General features: G+C 40.0%; 1 protein-coding gene and 1 long non-coding RNA gene across 3 annotated transcripts in view; both read right to left on the bottom strand.

The window, feature by feature from the left end:
- Positions 1 to 1,308: 1,308 nt before the first annotated feature.
- LOC307050762 lies at positions 1,309 to 8,856 on the bottom strand. Its single transcript, XR_013810807.1, has 2 exons — positions 8,678 to 8,856; positions 1,309 to 1,586 (listed from the first exon to the last, which is right to left on the bottom strand). It is a non-coding gene; the product is annotated as an uncharacterized lncRNA (long non-coding RNA).
- Positions 8,857 to 8,860: 4 nt separating this feature from the next.
- GOLGA5 (golgin A5) overlaps positions 8,861 to 24,873 on the bottom strand; it is a gene marked incomplete at both ends in the record, with an annotated part of 28,181 nt that continues 12,168 nt past the window's right edge. For both annotated transcript variants that reach the window (XM_079701010.1, XM_079701011.1), the window contains 7 exons: positions 8,861 to 8,941; positions 10,274 to 10,337; positions 12,042 to 12,147; positions 14,378 to 14,603; positions 19,228 to 19,326; positions 21,918 to 22,046; positions 24,484 to 24,654. In XM_079701010.1, coding sequence (XP_079557136.1) covers positions 8,861 to 8,941; positions 10,274 to 10,337; positions 12,042 to 12,147; positions 14,378 to 14,603; positions 19,228 to 19,326; positions 21,918 to 22,046; positions 24,484 to 24,654 — 876 coding nt within the window. The remainder of the gene's footprint in view (positions 8,942 to 10,273; positions 10,338 to 12,041; positions 12,148 to 14,377; positions 14,604 to 19,227; positions 19,327 to 21,917; positions 22,047 to 24,483; positions 24,655 to 24,873) is intronic.

The raw sequence follows: 24,873 nt of genomic DNA, 5'->3' as shown, positions 1-24,873 counted from the left end.
CAATTTCCTGCTTGGGTGGCTGATGGAGTGTCTGCTTCTAGAACTCAAAGAAAGAAATCAGATGGCAGCGGGGAACACACACCTGCTTCCTCTCACACTGATAAACTCTCATCAGAATGCATCTGGCTTTGCTGCAGGATGAAGCATTATTTGAAAAAATATGGCAGGTTTTCTCCAGTGACTAAAAGCTACTGGAAAGTTCTTGCCAAGATGGTAAACAGAAGACCTGGTGCCAGACAGATCTGGTAAGCTGACATGTTCAGTAACCAAATAGTCCAAGCCCATGGCTACATGAAAACAAACAAAAGACATGTTTGATCTCATTTTTATAGCTAATTAGAGGACCCTGATGGGTCTCCGAACCTGTTTGCGGGTCTGTGAATTTAGAATTAAGTATGAGGACCAAAGACCACACCTGTAGTCAAAACAAATAAACAAAACATAACCTTTCAAAGTTAGGTTTACCAAGCTTGCTGCAGCCAAGGAGGAGGTGTCCTCAGGAACATCCCAGCAGGGGAGATGAGAGGGGCTTCTTCTAGGGTTTGTGTTTGTGTTGGATGATTGTGGGGGGCATTAAAGAACCAGGGGCCTGTTCTGGGTTGGATGCTGTCAAGAAGCAGGGGAAACTGGGTGACTGAATACTTCAGTGACTGTCACCTAGAAGGAGAGTTAAAATGGGGCTTGAGTTGTTATTGGTGAAACAGCAGCAATTGCTCAGAAAGGAGGAATGCTTGTCAGAGTGGGGGGGTGTTTAGTAATTTGGGGGCTCACAAGAGTGGCCTTTTCAATGTCTTGTTCTGAGTATTGTTCATGTTCAGCTGGGAACATGGCTGACTGTCAGTAGGGCCGTTTTCTACTTTCTCACTCCCATCCAGCTTTAAAATAAACATAGCACCCAACAAAAAACTAACACTCAGATACACTTTCAACTTAGAAAATGCTCTTTTTACCTGGGGAAATCCTTTGTGATTCTTTCCAGCTTCTCCATTCTTAAAGATTAGGAAATCGAGGGTCAGAGACATTTTAGTGACTTGCCCAGCACCACAGCTGGCTTACGCAAGCCAGAAAGTTGTAGCATCCAGCCTTAGGTTTATACTACTTTGTCACCCATCACTGTTCCTCATTAGTCCTGGTTTAGAAAGTTGTTTGTTCATTCCAGAATGATGACGTGATGGAAAGTTAAGAGGCAATTCAATTCAGTGTCAGTATTATGTTTAGGGACCTACTGTGTGATTGGGGTTCATAACCAGGGAAGGACACTGTATCAGAGTCTATTGCTGCTGTAACAAATTACCACAAACTAAGTGCCTAAAAACAACACAAATTTATTCTCTTACAGTTGTGGAGGTCAGAAGTCTGAAGTGGGTCTCACTGGGTTCAAATCAAAGTCTTGGCAGGGCTGTACTCCTTTGCAGAGGCTCTAGGGGAGAATCTGCTTCCTGGCCTTTTCCAGCTTCTAGAGGCTGCCTGCATTCCTTGGCTCATGGCCCCTCCTCCATCTTCAAAGCCAGCTATTCAATCATTCTGACTTCTGCTGTCATGACATCTCTGACTCTGCTGCTTTCTTCTTCCATCGTTTAAGGACCCTTATGATTACATCGGGCACAACTGGTTAATTTAGGATAATCTCCTTTTGTTACAATCCTTAATCACATCTGCAATGTTTTGACATAACATATTTATATGTTTCAGGAATTAGGACATGGACACATTTCGGGGGGTGGACATTATTCTGCCTACTGGAGACACCTAGCCTGGTATTTTTTTGGTGGGGAGGGGAAGGGAGGAATTCTGACTTAATAGAGAAAGAAGCATCTAAGCTGACAGCAGGAGGGGCCAGGAACCAAGAAGGGAAGTGTCTTTAAGCAGAGGGGACGTCTGGAGGTGGAGAGAAAGCAGGGGGCATTGGTGGGTCCATCAGTCATCTATCGCTGGGTCGTGATGCAGTAACAACCAAACTCCCAAATCTGAGGGGCTCACAAGAGCCACGTTTTCCTTTTTGTTCAAGCTACAGGTCCACTGTTGACATGTGCCATGTTCTGGCTCCGCTCTACATCCTCTCCATTCCAGGAGCAGCCCCTGCCTAGAACATGTTGGGCTCATGGTGGAGGAACAAGTTAGGGGGGCAAAACCATAAGATGATGCTTAAAACTTCTGCTTGGGAATGGCTCATGTCCCTTCCGCTCACATTTCATCAGCCAAAGCAAATCAGGTCATATGGCCAAGGCTGACATCAGCGGGACAGGAAGTAAAATCTTCCCATAAGAATAGGCAGTGAATAGTTGGAACAGCAATAGACTAGGACAGTACAAGAGGCTGGAGTGTAGGAGATGTGGGGGTGGCTTGAAGCTCATGAGGCAGTGAGGGCAGATCATGCATGATTTTAAAAACCAGTTTCCTTAGAATGTAGGCTCCACAGAGATAAGCCCTATTAGTTGACCTATGGTCAACTTATCTATGACAAAGGAGGGAAGGATATACAATGGAGAAAAGACAGTCTCTTCAATAAGTGGTGCTGGGAAAACCGGACAGCTATACATAAAAGAATAAAATTAGAACACTCCCTAACACCATACACAAAAATAAACTCAAAATGGATTGAAGACCTAAATGTAAGACTGGACACTATAAAACTCTTAGAGGAGGGGCTTCCCTGGTGGCACAGTGGTTCAGAATCCGCCTGCCAATGCAGGGGACATGGGTTCGAGCCCTGGCCCGGGAAGATCCCACATGCCGCGGAGCAACTAAGCCCGTGCACCACAACTACTGAGCCTGCGCTCTAGAGCTCACGTGCCACAATTACTGAAGCCCGCGCACCTAGAGCCCGTGCTCCGCAACAAGAGAAGCCGTTGCAATGAGAAGCCAGCGCACTGCAACAAAGAGTAGCCCCCGCTTGCTGCAACCAGAGGAAGCCCATGCGCAACAACAAAGACCCAACGCAGCCAAAAATAAAAATAAAAAATAAATTTATAAAAGAAAAAAATAGTCTTAGAGGAAGACATAGGAAGAACACTCTGACATAAATCACAGCAAGATCTTTTTTGACCCACCTCCTAGAGTAATGGAAATAAAAACAAAAATAAACAAATGGGACCTAATGAAACTTAAAATGCACAGCAAAGGAAAACTATAAACAAGACGAAAAGACAACCCTCAGAATGGGAGAAAATATTTGCAAACGAGTCAACGGAGAGAAGATTAATCTCCAAAATATATAAACAGATCATGCAGCTCAATATTAAAAAAGACAAACAACCCAATCAAATAATGGGCAGAAGACCTAAATAGACATTTCTCCAAAGAAGACATACAAATGGCCAAGAGGCACATGAAAAGCTGCTCAACATCACTAATTATTAGAGACATGCAATCAAAACTACAGTGAGGTATCACCTTACGCCGGTCAGAATGGGCATCATCAGAAAATCTACAAACGACAAATGCTGGAGAGGGTGTGGAGAACAGGGAACCCTCTTGCACTTTTCGTGGGAATGTAAATTGATACAGCCACTATGGAAAACAGTATGGAGATTCCTTGAAAAACTAAAAATAGAATTACCATATAACTCAGCAATCCCACTACTGGGCATATACCCAGAGAAAGCCATAATTCAAAAAGACACATGCACCCCAGTGTTCACTGCAGCACTATTTACAATAGCCAGGTCATGGAAGCAACCTAAATACCCATTGACAAACGCATGGATAAAGATTATATGGTACATGTATACAATGGAATATTAGTCAGCCATAAAAAGGAATGAAATTGGGTCATTTGTAGAGATGTGGATGGACCTAGAAACTGTCATACAGAGTAAAGTAAGTCAGAAAGAGAAAAACAAATATTGTATATTGACGCATATATGTGGAATCTAGAAAAATGGTACAGATGAACCAGTTTGCAAGGCAGAAATGGAGACACAGATGTAGAGAATACACGTATGGACACCAAGGGGGGAAAGCGGCGGGGAGGGTGGTAGTGGTGCTGGTGGGATGAATTGGGAGATTGGGATTGGCATGTATACACTAATATGTATAAAATGGATAACTAATAAGAACCTGTTGTATAAAAAAATAAAATTAAAAAAAAAAAAAGAATGTAGGCTCCACAAGGGCAGAATCTAGGTTGCTTTATCTTTCTAGCCCAGTATTTCTCAACCTTTTTTTTTTCATTATTACTCCCTACCCCAATAAATTTTTTTTTTTTTTTTTTTTTTTTTTTGCGGTACGCAGGCCTCTCACTGTTGTGGCCTCTCCCGTTGCGGAGCACAGGCTCCGGACGCGCAGGCTCAGCGGCCATGGCTCACGGGCCCAGCCGCTCCACGGCATGTGGGATCTTCCCAGACTGGGGCACGAACCCGCGTCCCCTACATCGGCAGGCGGACTCTCAACCACTACGCCACCAGGGGAGCCCCCCAATAAAATCTTGATGTCACAGATATACTGTTATGTACTGCATGTGTATTTGGGCTTTATATATATAAACAGTAAGATATTTTTCCCCATGTAAAAATCAATTTTCACCCCCTTGAAGGTGATATCAGCCCACGTTGAGAAATCATGTTCTAGCCCCAGTTACATTTGTTTTAATTAATTCTTGAGTTCAGTTGACTTAAGCCACATTTGTGAGTTAAAGCAAATTGTTAACAGTTGATAAGTTTACATGCATAAACCTTATTATATACTTTGTGTAAACTCAGTTTAACTAGCACCACAAGAATCGGCTAAAGAGGAGAGGTCCAGTGGAGCAGAGAGGAAACTTAATTTGACATTAGAAAAGACCCTGATTGTACCTACATGTTGCTTTGCAGAACTTTCAAAAAGTGAATCTAAATATCTTATTGCTTTCAGAAGGCTTCTCCACTGTAAGGCAGCCTTGCCTGTCTTTTGGGAGAGTCATTAAGACTGAACTTTCCCTGATGATTAAAGGTCTTCACTATGAACATCTAGGACCAGCGAAATCCTCAGGTCACCTTTTGCTTTTATATTTTAAATGATTATGGCTTTTCCCTCTTTGGGAAAACCCTGACAAGCTGCCCAATCTAAGTCCTCGCTACTAGCAATGCACCTGGCCAGTTACAGTTCTTTGCTCTGGTTTTGGAAACCAGAGGTGCTGCGTGGACCGGACAGATGCTGAGTGAAGGTCCGAGGAGCTCTCGAGGAGACATGCGTGAATTTAGTGTTTTGCCTGATTCAGTCAATGAAGTTCAATGAACAACAACTGAAGGCCAATTATGTGTCAGGCAGTGTTTCTAGGCGTTAAGGATATAATAGTGGATAAAAAAGGTAGTATCTTTGTCCTCACGGGATCAGAAATGTCATTTTGAGTTTACGAGCTCTGATAGCACAACAGCGGTGGTGCCGGACAGTGAGCCATGCTTAGGCTGGTTGGTCAAAGGATGAGAGATATTGCCTTCAGATATGAAGGGCTCTGCTCTTGGATTTCATTTTTCTCTTTGTCCTTGACTTGAACAAAGATGAGGCATTAACTATGAATGCGGAGAACAAGAAGTTATGGGGGAAAGTACCAATTCATTGACCTGGTATTCTTTGCAACTACACAGGAAAATCACCTCTTTGGGTTCAGCCTGTCCTCACTTCAGCAAACTTAGCACCTTTCAGGGGCTTTGCACTTTAACCCACTGCCACTCCACTATGCATGGCCTGTCACCTTATTCAGGCTCTGCACCAGTGTCACCTCTGCAGGGAGGACTTCCCTCTCTCCTCCCCCACGTCTCTCTACACCTTTGCCTCATTTTATTTTTATTCACAGCATTTAACTCTTAGTGACACATAATGCATATGTTTGTAGTCTGCCTTCTCCACTCGAAGGTAAGCTCCAAGAGGGCAGGGACTTTTGTTCGCCACTCTATTCCCAGCTCCTAGAAGGGGCCAGCACAAGGGTACGTAATTTGAACTATCTTATAGTCCTGTGATGGCTTAAGATTATTTTACCACCACTTTTTTTCTTCGAGACATCTTCTGTAAATGAGGTTTCTGTGTATAACACACTTGACGATTCAACTGTTCATACAAAAAAAAAGTTTCCTTTACTTGGAGGTGTTTGTGTTGGAATCTGTGTCTGAAGAGCAGACCACATGTTAGAACTGCAGAAGTTCAGAAACATTCAATCCACAGCCTTCCCACTCAGGAAAGAGTTTCTGAGAATACTAGACTAGCCTCAACATGTTCAGAATAACCACAAGACATTTTTCTGTCATTTCTTTCTTCTGACCAATCACAGCCTGAAGGGCTTTAGGCTATTAGCCCCTTTGGCTTTGCCAGGTCTGTCCTTCTACTTCCATCTAGACCAAGATGCCCATACTGGCCTTCTCCAATACAGCTGACCTCCTAAAGTAGGGAGCTGGAGCCCAGCGAGGCGTATTTGAGTAGGTTGGGGTTTTTCCCCTCCAGGGTGGGTTGTATAGAAGTCTTCCTAAATGAAGGCTAGAATGTCCAGCCCCAGACATTATTCCCTTATCGACAAAACTAACCAGGGTAGACCTAGTTCCACGTTTTAACAACCCATGCTTTTCCTTTGAAGTTTCTGTCCTGCAGCAATAGAAATGGTAGGTTTTAGAAAGCACAAAGTCTAGAGAAAGGGAAATCTTAAGATAATAAAATAATCTTATTTTCCAACTGACAGCTATAAATACAAAGCAGTACATTGAGAAGAAAAAAATTCAGCTCTCACACAAACCTTTTAAGTAAGTCAAGAAGCTTTCATGTTATCTGAGGATAAGTGAATGGGAGACTTTTAAAAATCCCCTAGTGTGTTAGTGGTCAAGAATACAGAAACTGAAAGTCAATTAAAGATTTAAGTAACTTCAGAAAAATAATCTCAGAAACACTTTGTCAAACTATTTCCAAAGCCAAGAATGCATAAAAACTGAACTGAACAAAAGATTTAGAGCCTTCCCAACAAAAACCAGGAGGACATGCAGAGACGGGAAGTCCGGCAATACACGATGATTAAGCAGGTGCCATTTTCCATTTTAAGTATGTAACCTGGTTTTAATCATTTTCCAGAAATGGTTCCAAATTAGAAGAGAAAAAAAAAAAAAACCTTTAAAAGATATTAACAAGCCTAAACTCTTCACTCTGTTTGAGATAAGACTTGACTTCACAGCTCAGACTCTAATAGGCTATCACACCTGAATAAGAACTATGACATCTAGGGACTTCCCTGGTGGGGCAGTGGTTAAGATCCGCCTGCCAATGCAGGGGACACGGGTTCGATCCCTGGTCCGGTAAGATCCCACATGCCGCGGAGCAACTAAGCCCGTGCACCACAACTACTGAGCCTGCGCTCTAGAGCCCGTGAGCCACAACTACTGAAGCCTGCGCACCACAACTACTGAAGCCCGCACGCCTAGAGCCCGTGCTCCACAACAAGAGAAGCCACCGCAATGAGAAGCCTGCACACCACAACGACAAGTAGCCCCCACGTGCCGCAACAAGAGAAAGCCTGCACGCAGCAACAGACCCAACGCAGCCAAAAATAATTAATTAATTTTAAAAAAACACTACGACATGTAGACTTAATAACGTATCTCTACCCTACCCTCCAAAATCTCATATCCACTTTTAGATGGTATAGAACTTTCTACCCTTTTCGTTCATGTTAAATTGGAGAAAAGCCCGAACACACTTAAGATGACCTTGAAAACTCCATTCTCTGATGAAAAATAAGAAACATATACATCTAGCATACCAAAACTTTTGAAGAATTTATAGGACAATTAAAGTCACAGTATAAATATCATTAAGAATAGAAACTGGTCAGGTTTTCTGTTAGGCACCAGCAGGCTACTGCAAAGGCATTCCTGACAGGAAGGACTATACCCTTTGCCCAGCCCAGGATCTACATATGCTAATTATATATGAAGAGAGACTGCCAGTGCCCGGCATGGACAAAATGAGAATTCAGACATGTAGATGACGAGGAAAGCCAAAACAGACATTATACTGGACTTAAGGCAAAGAAAATGTCCCTTTTCAAAGAATAACTCTATATCGTCTCTGCCTTGGAGTATTTTAAAAACACAAAGGGTGTTAAACCAAATTTGATTCCTAAATGCTACCAGAGGGGCTACGGATGTCCTGAGCCCACCCAAGGTATAGGCTAGAGAAAAGGAAAAGAGGTGAAGGGAGACAATGGATGAACGAATAAGAATGAGAGGAAGACAGCACGTGGGGTGGGAGGGGGAGGAAAAGAAGCGCACACACCACTAATGCAATTACAGGTGGCATCGGCTGTGATTTCTGTCTCTGCTCGTGAGCGCCGATCTGGAAAGGTCTTGTTTAAATGGGAGTGAAAATTTATTATTTTTAAAAGAAAAATGCACAGTAAATTTTACTTACGTATTTATAGAAAGATTTATACCAATCAAGCATTTAACAATGTAAAAAGTAAATCTACATTTGCAAAGTTAAATATATGAAAATACAAAGCAGACTGAATTATCAAAAAGAAAACATTTTATTTATATCACTAAATACAATTAGTCTCCCTGATTATAACCCATAATGAGTGTCACCTAAAATACAGGATGGTCTGTACAGAGGCAGACACCCCCAGCATCTTCGTGTGTATGCATATATACACTGAGCCCCTGACCTCAGAAAAAGCAAGAGCTGAGCTCGTTAGATTATTTTTGTTTTCAGAAACTCTTACCATTGGAAGGAAATCACAGGAAGATTTTGGGAGCAGAGAACTTGTATAATAACTTAAAAAGTTAAAAGCTCGTAGTGATAAAATAACCTTGTGTACCCTCCTCAGGCATCTCAGGCAAGTGACCCTTCTGCAGACCCCAAAACTGGAGAGAGACGACCAATCACCAAAAGAACCAGGCTCCGTTCATTTGCCATGTGGTTGGTCATGGTGCATTTCTGGTGTGTAAGTCAACAGAACAATCATGACCCAGAGGTGAAGCAAAGCCTGAAGAAAGAAAAAACAATTTATGGATTAGCCAGTAAATCAACCCTCCCTGAAGGCCCACTGTGCAGTGCACTGAGGGCAGGAGCTATGTCTCGTTTGTCTCTGTATTCCTGTGGCTAGTGTGTCTGCAACAGTGCAGGCGCGCAGTATGTGTTTACTAGATAAACAAGGAAGAAACAACTGTATAGTCAAATGAGCTAAAAAGTGCAATGGAAGGTAATAAAGAGCTACAATACTTACAGCATTCTCAGCTGAGAGGAACAAAGTCTTGAACACATTCACAACATGCACACGTACACATAACTAACCCATCAGGGGATTACAATGCAGAGTAGATGGCCTGATTAAAACGGCTAGGTATACATGAAGTTGGCTGGAAAGGCTTTTTAGAACAGAGTTGTGGTCGGTGTTTTGAAAGAGGGTTTAGCCATGATTTGGTGAAGAGGTGACGGGAAAACATTCTTCACAGGAATAATGTGTTAGGTTTCAGAGGTCGATTTAGGGTCCAGAACATGACCTGCAGTGATACATTTCCACTAACTCCCTCATGGTGGTGCTGACATGATGAGGTTCCATCACGAAGTGCCTTGCACACAAGAAGTGCCACATCGCATCTCACGCTGACAGAGGGTGCCTGTGTTCCTCATGATCCCCCCACCCAGATGTGGGCATGTTCTGAATCCTTTCTGATGCCATTCAATTTTTTTTCTTTTGCTCTCCCCATCCCCCTCATCTTAAAACCTTTTTGTTTAAAGGAGTAACTCTTCCCTCTAGTGGCTCTCAAGGAAATTTCTACGTATGCTTTTATTTCTTCTCAAGAAAACTGCCCATCTTAATTCAGTTCAACTACTTTTAGACATCCCCACTCAGAACAGTCAGTGGGCTTTTTAGGCTCACAGAAGATATGACATGGCATCCCAAACTATGGTAACCATTTTATTAGAGCTAAGAAATCTAAGAAAGAAAATACATCAACTTTGAGATCCCTTTAGGAAATAAAGCAAAACACATGGAAATAATTAAACTTTACTTCAAGATAAAAATGAAATCAATTGTTTTGTATTGTATCACTGGAGGGGCTTAGAAATAAAGGTAATCATTAAACTGCACTACAGTTAGTTTTATTGTCGGTAAAGCCTTCAAGCAATTTATTTTTTAGACATAATGAATTATCAACATTACTTGCATGCTTTAAGAAAAAAAATCTTAATTACCAAAAATGAGTTCTATTCTCTTTCAAAATTGCTAAAAGTTTAGTCAAAAAGATCAGCAGCTGAAAAAAACTAGCTAAAAATCAAATGCAGCACTGTTTTTGCAAACAAGTTTACTTACCATATATATAATTACAAAAACTCGTGCTATGGGGTATCTTCGGAGAAAAATTCCCAAACGGATGCTGTGCAAGTGGCAGGGGTGGAGAGAGAGGAGAGAGTTACACTCAAAACATGTTCCTGTGGTAATATCTCATCATGTTTTTTAAGACTTTACTCATTTAAACTATTTATGTGGCTACCACAAAAGACAGATTATTTCTGTTTTATAGTAGATTGTTAAATGATTACTTGAAATAACCATATAAATATCATAGCAGTGAACAAATACTTTTATCATTATTTGGGGATTGACTGTTAAGCTTTTAGCACAAGCCATTCCTCTTAATTCTTCAGCTACAACTGTAGAAGGCAAACTTGGTCCCTCTAGCAATCATTTTTCTTTTAGGAACCAAAGGCAAGCGTGAATACATGAATAGGAAAAAAGAGTCTAGTTGGAGTGAACCTGTAAATAGCTAATCTGGGAGCTTTAGCATGGACACATACTTCTAAAAGGCTCCCAGCTACAGAGACTCAAGTAGACACTTTAAGTAAGAGTGGGAAACATTACGATGTCCAGACCTATTACTATGCCTTTCTGCAACATTTTTTCCCTAAGACGGATACATGTACAGATACACCTTTCTTCTATGCCCTTCTGCTTCTTTCACTACCCCTAGCACAATGCCTTGCCTTGCATATATGTTCTCTGAAAATTAATATGTATGTTGAATAAATTAATAGTTGAAATAGATGTGCTCAATAGTGTGGAGACAGTGACTATGGCATCCAAGGCTCACTGCTTCAGGAAACTAAATTAGTAAATCATCCTCATTTTTAATACCATAGCTCTATTCTGACACAAAAAGGTAAGGAAAGATTGCTCTGTTAGGCAACAATTCATTTAAACTATGTTTAATTATAAAAACTAAAAGGCAAGAGAGTTTAGTAGGTTATTTAGATATGAACTTTATCAAGGCTATACACATATACTGGTAAAACATTTTCTTTATAAGGTGGATGACTACTAGTATAAAAAGTTTTATTTATAAATATATGTAACATACATATAAATTGTTATTTATATAGTATATATAAAATATATATGAAAATAAGTACTATTCATTTATATATAGTGGCATCTTTTATTCTAATCATATGATGAAGTAAGGGTATAAAACATTCAAATGGATGCATTTACATGATAGAGGCTTTCTCAATGAAGTTTAATGAGTTTTCAAACAGAGTTTATTACAGAAAGAAGAGAAATGATCAGAGTTAAACACCTTCAACAAAATACAGGCACTGGCAGACCTCTTAAAGCAATTTCATGACACTGAAATATCAGCTCGGGGGACTTCCCTGGAGCTCCAGTGCTTAAGACTCCGTGCTCCCAAGGCAGGGGGCCCAGGTTTAATCCCTGGTCAGGGAACTAGATCCTGCATGCCACAACTAAAAAAGATCCCACGTGCTACAACTAAACATCCCGTATGCTGCAACGAAGATCCCGTGTGCCGCAACTAAGACCTGGTGCAGCCAAATAAATAAATAAGTATTTTAAAAAAAAATCAGCTTCGGAATTCCCTGGTGGCCCAGTGGCTAGGACTCCGCGCTTCTACTGCAGGGGGCCTGGTTCAATTCCTGGTGAGGAAACTACTCCCGCAAGCCACATGGCGCAGTCAATCAATCAATCAGTATCAGCTCTGCTGGACAGGACTCAGTATGACTGAAATCACTGGAGAATGTTACAAAAATACGGTCCATCACTCATTGGTTCTGGCACTGCTTACCTAAATTGGTCAATTGAACTAGCAGCTTTGCGGACTTTTCCATACATTCCTGCCAGATTAGTTTCTGTGTCATTAAAAAGAACAGGAACGTTTCGCAGACGTGTGCCTGTTTAAACAAGAAAATAAATAATTAATGTACAGACATCAAAGTCAACTTTCTCACAAAATTATAGTTGAATATACCTTATGTTACATATGGAAGAAATTCTCAAGGTCAACTTTTAAGCAATAACCAAAGGTGAAAACATTAAAAGAAGACAGTTTAGATATGTAAACTTCCATACCCGCAAAAATCAAAATTTAAAAACTAAGAAAATTATTTTCCCATGAAGTTAGCAAAAATCAGAGTTTACCAAGTATTGCTGAGAGGCAGCATTAATGGGCACTTTCTTCCTGGGCCAGCAGGAGTGAGGCCACACACCCTTTCTACGAAGCTGGTAACTCCCAAATTCGCATCTCCAGCCCAGTCCACCTCCAACTCCAGGCTCGTCCGATCACCCTTTCATTTCCATCTGGATGTCTAGTAGACATCTCAACTTAGCACACGGCACACAGTTATCCTGATTGCCTGCCCTTGCTGCCAACCTTCTCTTCCTGCAGTTTTCCCCATCTCAATACACAACTCCACTTTTCCAAAAACCTTTAACTCCTTTCTCTCAAACTCCACATCTGATCTGCCCGCAAATTCCATCTCCTTTCCTTTAAAATAAATCCTGAACCCACCCCCTCCATCCCCACTCTGGTCTGAGTCACCAGCGTGCCTTACGTGGGTTAAAACCATGCCCCTCCCTGGTCTCCCTGCCTCAGTGCTTAGCTCTCTGCAGTCTACTCTTGACACAGCAGCCAGAGACATCTTGTTAAAATATACAGGTCAGCTCAGTCACTCCTCTCAGGACCCTTCTATGGCTTCTGACTTCATTCAGAGTAAAAGTCCTTATACAGACCTAAACAGCCTCCTCCAAGTTCTGGCCCCTCATTCAGTCTACTCCAGCTGCACTGGTCTCCTGCAATATGCCAGCTATACTCCTGCCTCAGGGCCTTTGCACTTCTCTCTGCTTGGAACACTTTTTCTGTAGATCTCTTCGTAGTCTACTACCTGACTTCCTTTGGGGCTTTAATGAAATGCCACCTTTTCAACAACGTCTTCCTTGACTACCCTGTTTAAATTACTATCCCCTCCTCACATGTGGCACCCTGCACATCTTTCTCTGCTCCATTTCCCTCTGTAGCACATATCTCCAGCTCATACCACTTGTTTACTGCCTGTCTCCTCCCCTGTATTCCCCCACGACACCAGAATGTGAGATCTATGGGGCAGAGAGTCTGGCCTCTTTTGTTGACCACTGTATCTCTGCAACAGCACCTGATACTGAGTGGGCACTTAATAATTATTTGCTGATTTCGGGAACAAGAATCAAAAGCCTTTAAATGTGTGTGCTTATTGACCCAACAATTCCATTTCTGATCATTTATCAATCTCCAACAATAAGGAACTGATTAAACAAATTACAGTATTTTCATGTGATAAATTTCTATAAAGCAATATATACATTATTGTATGAAATATATTATTAAAATATATTTATATGAAAAGAATTAAAAATCAATAAAACAAGTGCTGCAAACATATATAGGAAAAAAGTCTGGACAAAGATGTTCCAAAATGTTACCTGAGGGCAAGAGATTATCAGGTGGTTTTAATTTCCTTTTTTTGGCATTTCTTTTTATAGTGAGACTGTGTTATTAAAAAAAATATATAAAATAACATGTTATTTGAAAAAAAGTTCTAAAAATTTAAAGCCAAAGAACTAAGATTTGTTGAATGACTACTTTGTAGTCAAAGTAGTCATGAAGTTCTAAGACTAAAAACCTGATCTGTTGAAACTTATGCTAAAATCTTCAACATTCTTCTTGATCATGTATTTTAAGAATCTATACATTTCTCTGTTAAAATTATAGAGCACGATATACTCATGTGACTATGTATTAACTTTAATATTCATAATTACGGTTATTAAAGCAAGTCTTACTTTGAGATTCCTGAAAGCCCCTCTCAACTGAATTATTTGTCTTCACCACCCTGTTAAGTGTCCTGGGCCTTCTTCTCCAGGTTCGAAACCAGTGAGGGATAGTAATCAGCCCACTGTCCAGTTCATTAACGATCATATCAAACAGTGCACAGCCCAGGCCTCGAGAAAAGTGGCTGCTTTGTTAGATAAAGCTTCTTTTTAAACAAAAATGGTCTTTCTGTAACTTCTCAAATCATGCTTGAATTAGCAACGTTGAAAATTAAGGCAATGAAATATTCGTTTGAGATTCCCTTTTTTTTTTTTTACCTTCGCCACTGTCAACTCCAGACATGTTAATAGAAGACCCATTACTACTGCTTCCAGCGGCGGACTTCATTTGCTGCTCAAGGCGCTCCAGCTGGAAGACCAGAGAGTTCTTCTCTGTGCTGAGACTCTCCAGCATGGTCTGCTTCTGGATGAGAGTCTCTGTCAGCTGATGGAGTCGATTTTCTAACTCAGACTGACTGCTATTGCTTAAAGTTTTATTCGTAAGCTGAAAGGCAAAGTATTCATAAGATTACTACATAAAATGAAAGGCATACAATACAGAAACCACGTTACTACATTCCCACAGGTAAACCGTGGCATTAAGTGATTTCTCAAAACTCTACGATTCTTTCACCATCTACAGAAGCGATTTTCAAACTGTATTAGTGGGCCATGAAATCAATTTGGTGGGTCACAGTTGCCATTTAAAAAAACAGAACAGAATAGTACATAGAGGGCACAGCATATAGTGTGTGAGAGTATTCTTTTGTGAAACTTCTGTTTTGGTTTTATACGTGTAAGTGTGTGTGAGTATAGAGACATGATTTAAATTTTATTTCTTGCTATGTCATCACAGTCAAAAACATTTGAAAGCACTGGTACACGGGACACAGTTCAAGCTTCTCAACCTGGATTCAAAACCCTCCATAAGTCAACAGTTGTGGTGCACTGCAAAAACCACAATCTCTGCGCTGCAATTTCCTAGCTACCTGACCTTGCACAAGTTGCTACACTTCCCCCAATCTGTTTGCTCACCTGTGAGGATAAGAGTGCCTTTTGCATATGGCCCTCTGGGACATGAAAGGAGAATTTTCCTAGCAGGCTCTGGCTGACAGTTGCTCCTTAATAACTTCATTCCATCTTCTGTTTGCTCTCACCTGTATCATCGTCCTCTGCTCCCATCTGGCCTCTCCTCTGCTGTTCAAATTCTCCCTTTTGGGCCAACCCAGTCCCCTTCTCTTCTCCAGGCTCTGCCTCCCTTCAAAGCCTCTTCCTTGAAGCCCTTTCCAACTACTCCAGCCCGAGCTGATCTCAGCCTTCTTTTAGACTCCTGCTGACTACCTTGGCATTTATCTTCACTATGGTAACAAGTTTGCCTCCTCAATGAAACTGCCAGTCAGCTCTGTGAGGACAAGAATCACTGTCTGCATCAACACAGTCTGGAAAAGAGGCTGAGAGACGGATCTAAGTTGAAAACCCCAGCTCCGCCACTTCTTAGCTACAGCCTAGGGCAAACTACAAACTACACTGAGGTATAGCTGACTTTTAGTTTCAGGTATACAACTTAATGATTTGAAATCTGTATACACTGTGAAATGATCAACACAGTAAGTCTAGTTACCATCCATCAAGCTTCCTTCCTTCTAAACCGCTTACAGCACTCCCACAAATTAACTGCAGGGCTAGGTCTACAATAAGTAACTACGAAATGGAATTATATTGAGTATAAACTAAGATTTACTTACTATTAAAAAGGAATGCTCAATTTTAAGACTGTACTGTGATCCCCAATCTACTTACTCCACACTTCAATATTTTTTAGTTGAGGTAAAATTTACATTCAGTGAAATACCCAGATCTTAAGTATAAAATGAGTTTCGACAAACGTATTAACTGTGCAACCAACACCCAGATCAAAACACAGAATATTTCCATCACCCCCAGACAACACTGCTCTGCTTTCTATAACCAGAATTTAGTTTTGCCTTTTCTTGAATTTCCTATAAATGGAAGCATATGGTATGATCACTTTTGTGTGTGGCTTTTTAAAAAGATTTATCCGGGGCTTCTCTGGTGGCGCAGTGGTTAAGAATCCGCCTGACAATGCAGGAGACATGGGTTTGAGCCCAGGAAGATCCCACATGCCGCAGAGCAACTAAGCCCGTGCACCGCAACTACTGAGCCCGCGCTCTAGAGCCTGCGAGTCACAACTACTGAGCCTGCGCACCACAACTACTGAAGCTCGCGTGCCACAACTACTGAAGCCCGTGCACCTAGAACCCATGCTCCACAACGAGAAGCCACCGCAAAGAGAAGCCCGCGCACCGCAACTAAGAGTAGCCCCCGCTCGCCACAGCTAGAGAAAAGCCCACATGCAGCAACAAAGACCCAATGCAGCCAAAAATAAAATAAATTTATTTTTTAAAAAACTAAAAAAATAAAAAGATTTATCCATGTTGTCGTATCAGTAGTTTGTTTCTTTTTATCACTGAGTAGTATGCAATGTGTTTATCCATATACTTTTTTAAAAAATTAATTAATTAATTAATCTTTGGCTGCGTTGGGTCTTTGTTGCTGTGCACAGGCTTTCTCTAGTTGTGGCGAGCGGGGGCTACTCTTTGTTGTGCGTGGGCTTCTCGTTGCAGTGGCTTCTCTTATTGCGGAGCATGGGCTCTAGGCGCGCGGGTTTCAGTAGTTGTGGCATGCAGGCTCAGTAGTTGTGGCGCACGGGCTTAGCTGCTCCGCGGCATGTGGGATCCTCCCAGACCAGGGCTCGAACCCGTGTCCCCTGCATTGGCAGGCGGATTCTTAACCACTGCGTCACCAGGAAAGCCCCCGCGTACTTGTTGACAGACATTTCAGTTGTTTCCAGTTTGGGCTATTTATGAACAAAGCCACTACAAATATTCCTGTACAAGTCTTTTTGTGGACATATGGCTTCACTTATACTGAGTAAGTATCTGAGGTTATAGGTTAGATGTATGTTGTTAACCTTATCAGAAACAGCCAGTTTTCCAAAGTGGCTGTACTACTGTACCCTCCCACCAGCAGAGTATGACAGTTCCAACTGCACCACATCCTCAACGCGTGGCACTGCCAATCTTTCTACTTTCTGCCAGTCTAGTGGGCGTGGAGTGCTGTATCTCCCTGAGGTTTTAATTTGCATTTCCCTGATGACTAATGATTTTGAGCACCTATTCATGTGCTTATCTGGCTATTCATAATCTTCTTTTGTGAACTGTCTACCCAAGTCTTTTGTCCATTAAAAAAAAATTAGTTGTACATCTCTTTAGTTTCAGTAAGAGTCCTTATCCTGGTCACAAACCCTCTGTCAGCTGAGCTATGCATTGTAACCAGCTCCTCCCAGTCTGTTGCTGACCTCTCTTCATTTTTGTCATGGAGTCCCTGGATGAGCAAAAATTTTTAATTTTGATGAAGTCCAATTTTATCACTTTTTCCATCTATGGTTAGTGCTTCTTGTGTCCTAAGAAATCTGTCTTCTCCCAAATTGCAAAAGATTTCCCTGTACTTTCTTGTAGGAGCTTTGTAGCTTATGCCTAGCTTCATTCCAAATCAATTTTTGTTAATTTTACAAGTCTAATTAGGGGATAAAGATCAATGTTCATTTTTTTCCACAAGTTTTTATCTAGTCCCATTAAATAGTTTTTAAAGAAAGAAAAAATAGTCAAACTGCAATGTAATTTTTTTTTTTTTTTGGCTGCATTGGGTCTTTGTAGCATGTGGGGTCTTTCGTTGTGGCAAGCGGGCTCTCCGTTGCGGTGCACAGGCTTCTATCTAGTTTGTGGTGTGTAGGCTCTAGAGCACGCAGGCTCACCAGTTGCAGCACACGGGCCCAGTTGCCCCACAGCATGTGGGATACTAGTTCCCCGGCCAGGGATAGAACCCATGTCCCCTGCACTGGAAGGCAGACTCCTAACCACTGGACCACCAGGGAACTCCCATGCAATGTAATTTTTTAACCAAGATATTTTTCTCCGAGGAGGCCCAAAGGTAATAAGATAAGCAGAAACAGCATTTTTTATTGTTCATTCAGTATATATCTTAACTCACTAATTGAGTGGGGTTTTGTTTTGTTTTGTTTTTTTTGCAGTGTATTAAGGGGTTGATATCTTTTTAAATTGTACAACTTCCTTCTTACTTAGATGAAAAATCTTTCAGAGATAACCTCCTATGGTTAATTCTTGATTAACAAAAATACCATGATATCTTAGATATAGTATGTACTCAATAAACATTTTTAAAATATTGGAATGTTTACCTAAGCATTAAACTGATTGATGGTTTATGCTTTTTTTTCTTTAATTTTCTGTTAGCAAGTCATCTTACCGTTTGTAGTCATTTCACAAATGTAGGAAAGGGAAGGAGAAGGGAACACTCAAAATCAGTTAGCTGTCCCCAACTCTTATAAAAATTTAAAGTTTTTAAACATTTTAAATTATGGACTACTAAGAAGTCTAAGAACTTAAAAAAATTAAATTATTTGACTTTTCATGTTCAAACAAAGTCATCACCTAACTGAAAAATGAGCTAGTCAATCTATGCAAATTATTTAAATGATCAATAAGTTCATTATTTATTAAGTCAATCATGTGAATATAAGAGGGGAAAGGACAGTGTATAATGACAGGGTAAGTGAATGCACGATTTTGTCAGTTAATGATAAAGACTGGCAAATCTGAGTGGTAGGCACATATTATTTTCTATGTTTCACATTTTCAGTTATAAAAAGGTCTTAGTGACTCTAACGAAAGATCTATTAATAAGAAAATGTATTGTTGGATTTTTCTTAGGAAAACACACTGTAAAACTGGCAATCAGCAAAACTACCACTGAAGTTAGATGGTATGAAATTCTGGAGTAACTCACATCTTCTTGGGTGACTGGTTACAAGATACCTGTATAAGAAGCAAGCCCTAGAATACAGCAAATGCAGACTCAAATGGCATTCAATGAAGATTCATTCTATATCACATTGAAAATAACTTACCTCACTACTCCAACAATAGGATTCAGGTGAAAATACAGGAAAAGAAAGTCTTACTGTATCCCTAAAAAAAATGTAGTTTTACAATGGTATCTTTGCCCAAGTTGTGAATGCTGCTTCATACCTGATTCCTGAGTTTTTGAATTTCATCTTCTCGATCTTTAATTCTGCTTTGCAATGTGTTCTTTGTTCGATACAGATCTTCTTCCATGTAGTGGAATTCCTACAAAGTGAGGCACAAATAAACAAAAGCTAAGTCAGTGCTCCCTATGTCATCTCCAGTACCTGAAACAATGCCTGACACAGGTAGGCACTTGATCAATATGTGCTGTGTATATACTGAATGAGTAAATGAACAGACTTCAAGGGACCTGATGAAAAGTTAATACTTCAGCATGATGTATCAATTTGTATATGATGACTAAGCACAAATCTTTTTTTTTTTAAATAAATTTATTTATTTATCTATTTATTTTTTGGCTGCGTTGGGTCTTCATTGCTGCGTGTGGGCTTTTCTCTAGTGGCGGCAAGCGGGGGCTACTCTTCGTTGCAGTGTGTGGGCTTCTCAATGCAGTGGCTTTTCTTGTTGCACAGCACGGGTTCTAGGTGCGCAGGCTTCAGTAGTTGTGGCTCACGGGCTCTAGAGCTCAGGCTCAGTAGTTGTGGCGCACGGGCTTAGCTGCTCTGCGGCATGTGGTATCTTCCCGGACCAGGGCTTGAACCCGAGTCGCCTGCACTGGTAGGCGGATTCTTAACCACTGTGCCACCAGGGAAGCCCCAGAGCACAAGTCTTTATTGGTCATATGTTTTCATTTTTCTTGGGTAGAAAAACATAGGAACAGAACTGTTGGATCATATGATAAGTGTATGCCTAGCATAAAGGAAGAAAACCTGCCAAACTGTTTTCTGAATGCTTTTCAAAATACCTGTACCATTTTGCATTCCTACAGGAATATGAGAGAGTTCCAGTTCTTCCACATCCTTTCCAACATTTGGTACTGTCAGTCTCTGTAAGTGTGGCTATTATAGTGGGCATGTAGTGATATCTCACTGTGGTTTCAATTTGCATGTCCCTGATGATTTTGGGCAGCTTTTCACGAGCTTATTTTTATCAGGCAATATCTTGCGCCTGTTTTGCTCCATCACTGATAAAACACAGAGAGAGGAAAGAAAGAAATACCTCCAAATTCACTAACAACTGCACCAAACTAGTTTGTATGAAGGACAGGATCAGTAAGAGTCAGGTGAGAATTAAAGAGTAAAGCAATGCCAAGAAAGAAAGAGTAAATCATTAAGTACCTTCAAAAGCATTATGCTTAACTGTGCAAAGTAAAGGGAGCTGTATGAAGAAGTAACGTGATATGGAATCAAACTGCTAGAGACTACTTTAGATATTTAGTTCAACCTGCTCACTTCACAGACTAAAAAAACTGAGATAAGTGAGAAAAGAGAAAATGAGGAAGGTAATTAGGTTAGGTAGGGGAATAATAATTTACAAGAAGGTTTGCCCAGTTTCTTTTAAGCTCTAGGCTAGCATAAAATTTAAGGCTGAAATTTACTTAAATTACTTAAAGGACTATTTAATCCCAAGATTAAGTACTTCCCATCCAGAACATCTGATTACTAAATAAATAGCCTAGAGCTACATTCAGCTCCACTTTCCTCTATACTTAATTCCCTCATTTTAGAAAAGGGCACTGCAAGGGGATGTGTAAAACCATTGGCCGTAATAAAATGAAAGTTATCTCACTAAACATCAAGAACATCAAATTCTTGCCTTTTAATATATACTAGCTCCTTAAATAAATTAAAATGCAATTTCTGAAAGGAGAGCTAATCTTACAACCAAATTATCTAAGATAGCCTATGATGTACCCTACAGGTTGTTACTCGGTGAATTTTTCTCTTACTACTCAGGAAATCACTGTCATAATAAAAACAAACACGTCCCTGAAAATAGAACCAGTTTCAGAAATGATAAATCCTAATGAAAAAAAATCTTCAAAGAATGTAAGTATGCAAAGCTGGAAACGTTATAAGTGATGCACTGAGAAATATACAAAGCTTTCCCTTTTGTAAAATGAATAGTGATTTTATTGTGAAGATGAAATAAGATAATGTATACTAAGTACCTATAACAATGTTGTTACTCAGTAAATTATAGATGTTACGAATATTACATATAGATTCTTATTGTGAAAATGTGACTGTAAACATGTTTAACTGTGTTAGTACTGAAACTATCATATAAGTACATTGAAGTAAAATAATTTGGCTTGGAGAGCAGACAACTGCTAATTGAATAATGAAATATAATTTTAAACATGATTTGTAAGTAAAGTCTGTTATAAGCATTTTTTCTCAAAACAGAAAAAGCAGTCTATTATGGCACTCATGTTGTATTTCTATTTCTATTAAATAAAAGTTACTACTGTTTCTAGAAAGTAAAAATCTGATAAAATACAAAAATCAACTGATGTTTTCAAGTGTTCTAACACACATACTCTGACAAGGAGATACAATAAAATACAGACAGAGCAGTAGAAAGAATTCTGGGCTCTGGGACAGGAATCCTGGATTCTGTTCTGTTCTCTAATTAGCTGTGTGATATTAAGCAAGTCTCAAAACCATTTTGTGTCGCTATATTTCACCTGTTAAAACAAACAAACAACGAGGAGGGTGGGTTAGTAATAAGGTAGGAGGGACCTCTGAGCTCATCCTTTAAGAATTTCAGTAAGCTGCTTTACTAGCAGTCTCCTCATATGACCGCTAGTGGACAGTCTTCCTAGGTAATCATCAATCTAAAATCCTTACCTGCTTCTGTCGGTCCAATTCTGCCTCTAGCTCCTGTTTAGCTGCTCTTTGTCCAGCTATTTGGTCTTGCAGATCCTGTAATTGTTCTCTTGCTGATTCTGCTTCACTAACCTGCTGAGCCTCCATATCCTAAAAAGATGAACCGTACATGTGAAAGCAATAATGAACTGTTCAGTTCAGTGTTTACTGAGTGATCATTATGTTTTGTGAACAGGGTTCAGCAGGCACTGGAGGGATAAAGATGAATGAGACACAGACGCAGACTAAACGGAGCACAAAAACTGGCCCCTCCTTATGTAACACGGCAAATGGTGAGAGAAATGAACAGGATGCTGCAGCAGAAATCATTTAGTTTAATGACCAGGAGCAGACAGCAGTTCACTGGGAGATGTATCTCTCTATTCAAAAGCAACAATTTCAAGAATAGAAATGTAACATCAGAAAGGACTTCACTGCCTTAGTCCCCTGAAATTGCAGGTTATAATTAGTTTTTGTACATGTGTGGGTATCAACATACAGTAACATACAGTAAAAATAACTTTTCTCTCATATCACCTGAGGTTAGTATATTTCTTTTTTAGCTCTATTACTATTATCTGTTTTCACATCTTCCCATATTTCTCACTCTAACTTCTTCACTTGGTGTCACTACTCTCACGTCTTCAAACTCAAAAACCAGCTTCTAGGTATCTGTGAAATCCACTAGTGGCAAAGAACATTGCTCTGGGTTTCTGTATTTTCCCTCTGTGGGTTAAGAAGCACAAGTCCATTCATACAGTACTACATGAAACAAAAACTGGCATCTTACCTTTGCTTTTTATCTTTTGGTACATTGTGTTATATACTCATCTCCACAAACTCTGGCACTTTGCATATTGTTTGAAAGAACTGACAGATTAATGATACTCCCAGATAACCACAGTAAAATACTCCAAATTCACACAACTTTGTGGACTTAGTGGAAAATAGCAATAAGTTAAATTATTTTTCCTTACCATTTTCAGGGTGAGTAGAAAGTAGACTAACCTTTGTTATCAATTTGACTAAATCCGATGAATTCTCAAGAGATAGGCAGTAAGCGCAGTGGTTAAGGACACATGTCCTGGAATCGGACAGACTAGGTTCTAATCCTGGCTCTGCTATTTTACGAGTCATGGCAAGTTACTTTCCTTCTCTGCACCTAAATTTCTTCAAACTGTAAAATGAGAATGCATCATCTCCCTCACGGGGGTTCTGGTACGGAATAAATGAAAGGACATATGTCGAGGGCTTTATGCAGCACTTGGCACATGAAGTGCTCAGCAAATGACAGCTGCTATAATTAACAATTCTTCCATTTTGCCAGACCTAATCCTATGGTCCTTATTATCAATTTCATAAACTTCTTGAGGAAGGATAGGAAAATGTGTCAATGTTATCAATGATGCTGGGGTAGGGACGAGATATTAAAGTAAAACAAATCATATTTTTCATAATCTCATGCAAAAGACATGGAATAGGTAGGAAAAAGTTTAGCATTTATTCAATTTCAAATTCATGGGACTTAAGTCTTCGGAATTCAAAATTATTCAGAGAAAAAAGATCCTACACTTTAAAGGACAGTAAGAAAAAAACCCAGAAATAATAGCAGCTACTATTTACTGAGCCTATTATGTGTCAGGAACAGTGCTAGGCCCTTTATACATAGTATCCCTTATTCTCAAGAGAACCTTGCTCTCGTATGCAACCTACAGATGAGAAAACTAAGGCTCAGTGAGATGTGGTACCTGGTGTAAGGTAACACATCTACTGAGTGCCAAAGCCAGGATACAAGATCTGCATCTAGATCTGACAGTCAAACCCATGCCCCAGACAAGCCAGCCCATTCTCACAACTTCCACACTTGCCACTGTTGTTCATGTACATCTTACAAATCAATAATTTTCTAAGTTAATGCATGGATAAGTATTCTTGGCAGAAAGTTTTGTGTTTTTTTTTCTTTTTTAAGAACAGAAGGCTCATTACCCCACACTTTTATCTTTCCCATCCTCAGAGACCCCTCCTATGTCAAAGACCCCATGTTTAAGATAAATAGGTGGCCCAATTTTACCTTTCGATTAAATATATTAATTACGCAAACTATAAATTATAAGATTACACGTGAAACTATAAAAGATCAACCCTAAGCCCATTCTAATATTAGACAACACCCCAGTTTTAGAAACAAGCCCAAATCTAATTTGTTTTTAACCACTAGAATGTGAGGTCCATAAATATGAAGATTGTCTGGTTCTCTGTTATAGCTCTAAGCCTAGAAGATGCCTGACACATGGCAAATACCTGGTAAGTATCTGCTGAATGAATGAATCTGGTTACCTATCTTTCTTATTCCTATAACTTTAAGTCAATCAATGGACAAGAAACCTATTGCTTTAGATTCACTTCTGTATGGTAACTAATATTCCCAAAGTTTCACACATTATTTCACCAATACCCTTCCCCCAAAATATAGAATCCATCATGTCTCAAGCTACTAATACCTGAGAGTAAATGGCTGTCTGTGAAGCTGAACAGTAATGTATCTTACCTGTAATTCAGATCTCAGCTGATGTATCTGACCCATCAGTTTCTGTATTTCCTCCCTTTGCATCTCCTTCTCATGCCGAAGTTCTTCTAGTTCCACGCTATTTGCAGTACTGCTATCTAGGCCTTCAAAACCAGACCCTTCCTTTAAGCTGTTAATCAGTTTTTCTTTAGACTATCATAAAAAAAAGAATAGCAAAGCAGAGTTAGCTTGTACACTGAATATCATCTACCACACACCAGTTAAACTGTTATGGGAATATTCCAATTATATTCTCCACCAGAGAAAGTCCACAGAATGTTAAATCCATAGGGATAAAAATGCAACAGAGCTTTGCTGTAACAGTGTTCTTGGACTGTAGTCCCCAGGACCCTGTTATTGTTGAAAACTTGT

This window comes from Hyperoodon ampullatus, assembly GCF_949752795.1.
Source record: "Hyperoodon ampullatus genome assembly, chromosome: 3".
Lineage (NCBI taxonomy): Eukaryota > Metazoa > Chordata > Mammalia > Artiodactyla > Ziphiidae > Hyperoodon > Hyperoodon ampullatus.
This window is presented reverse-complemented; position numbering and strand designations above follow the sequence as displayed.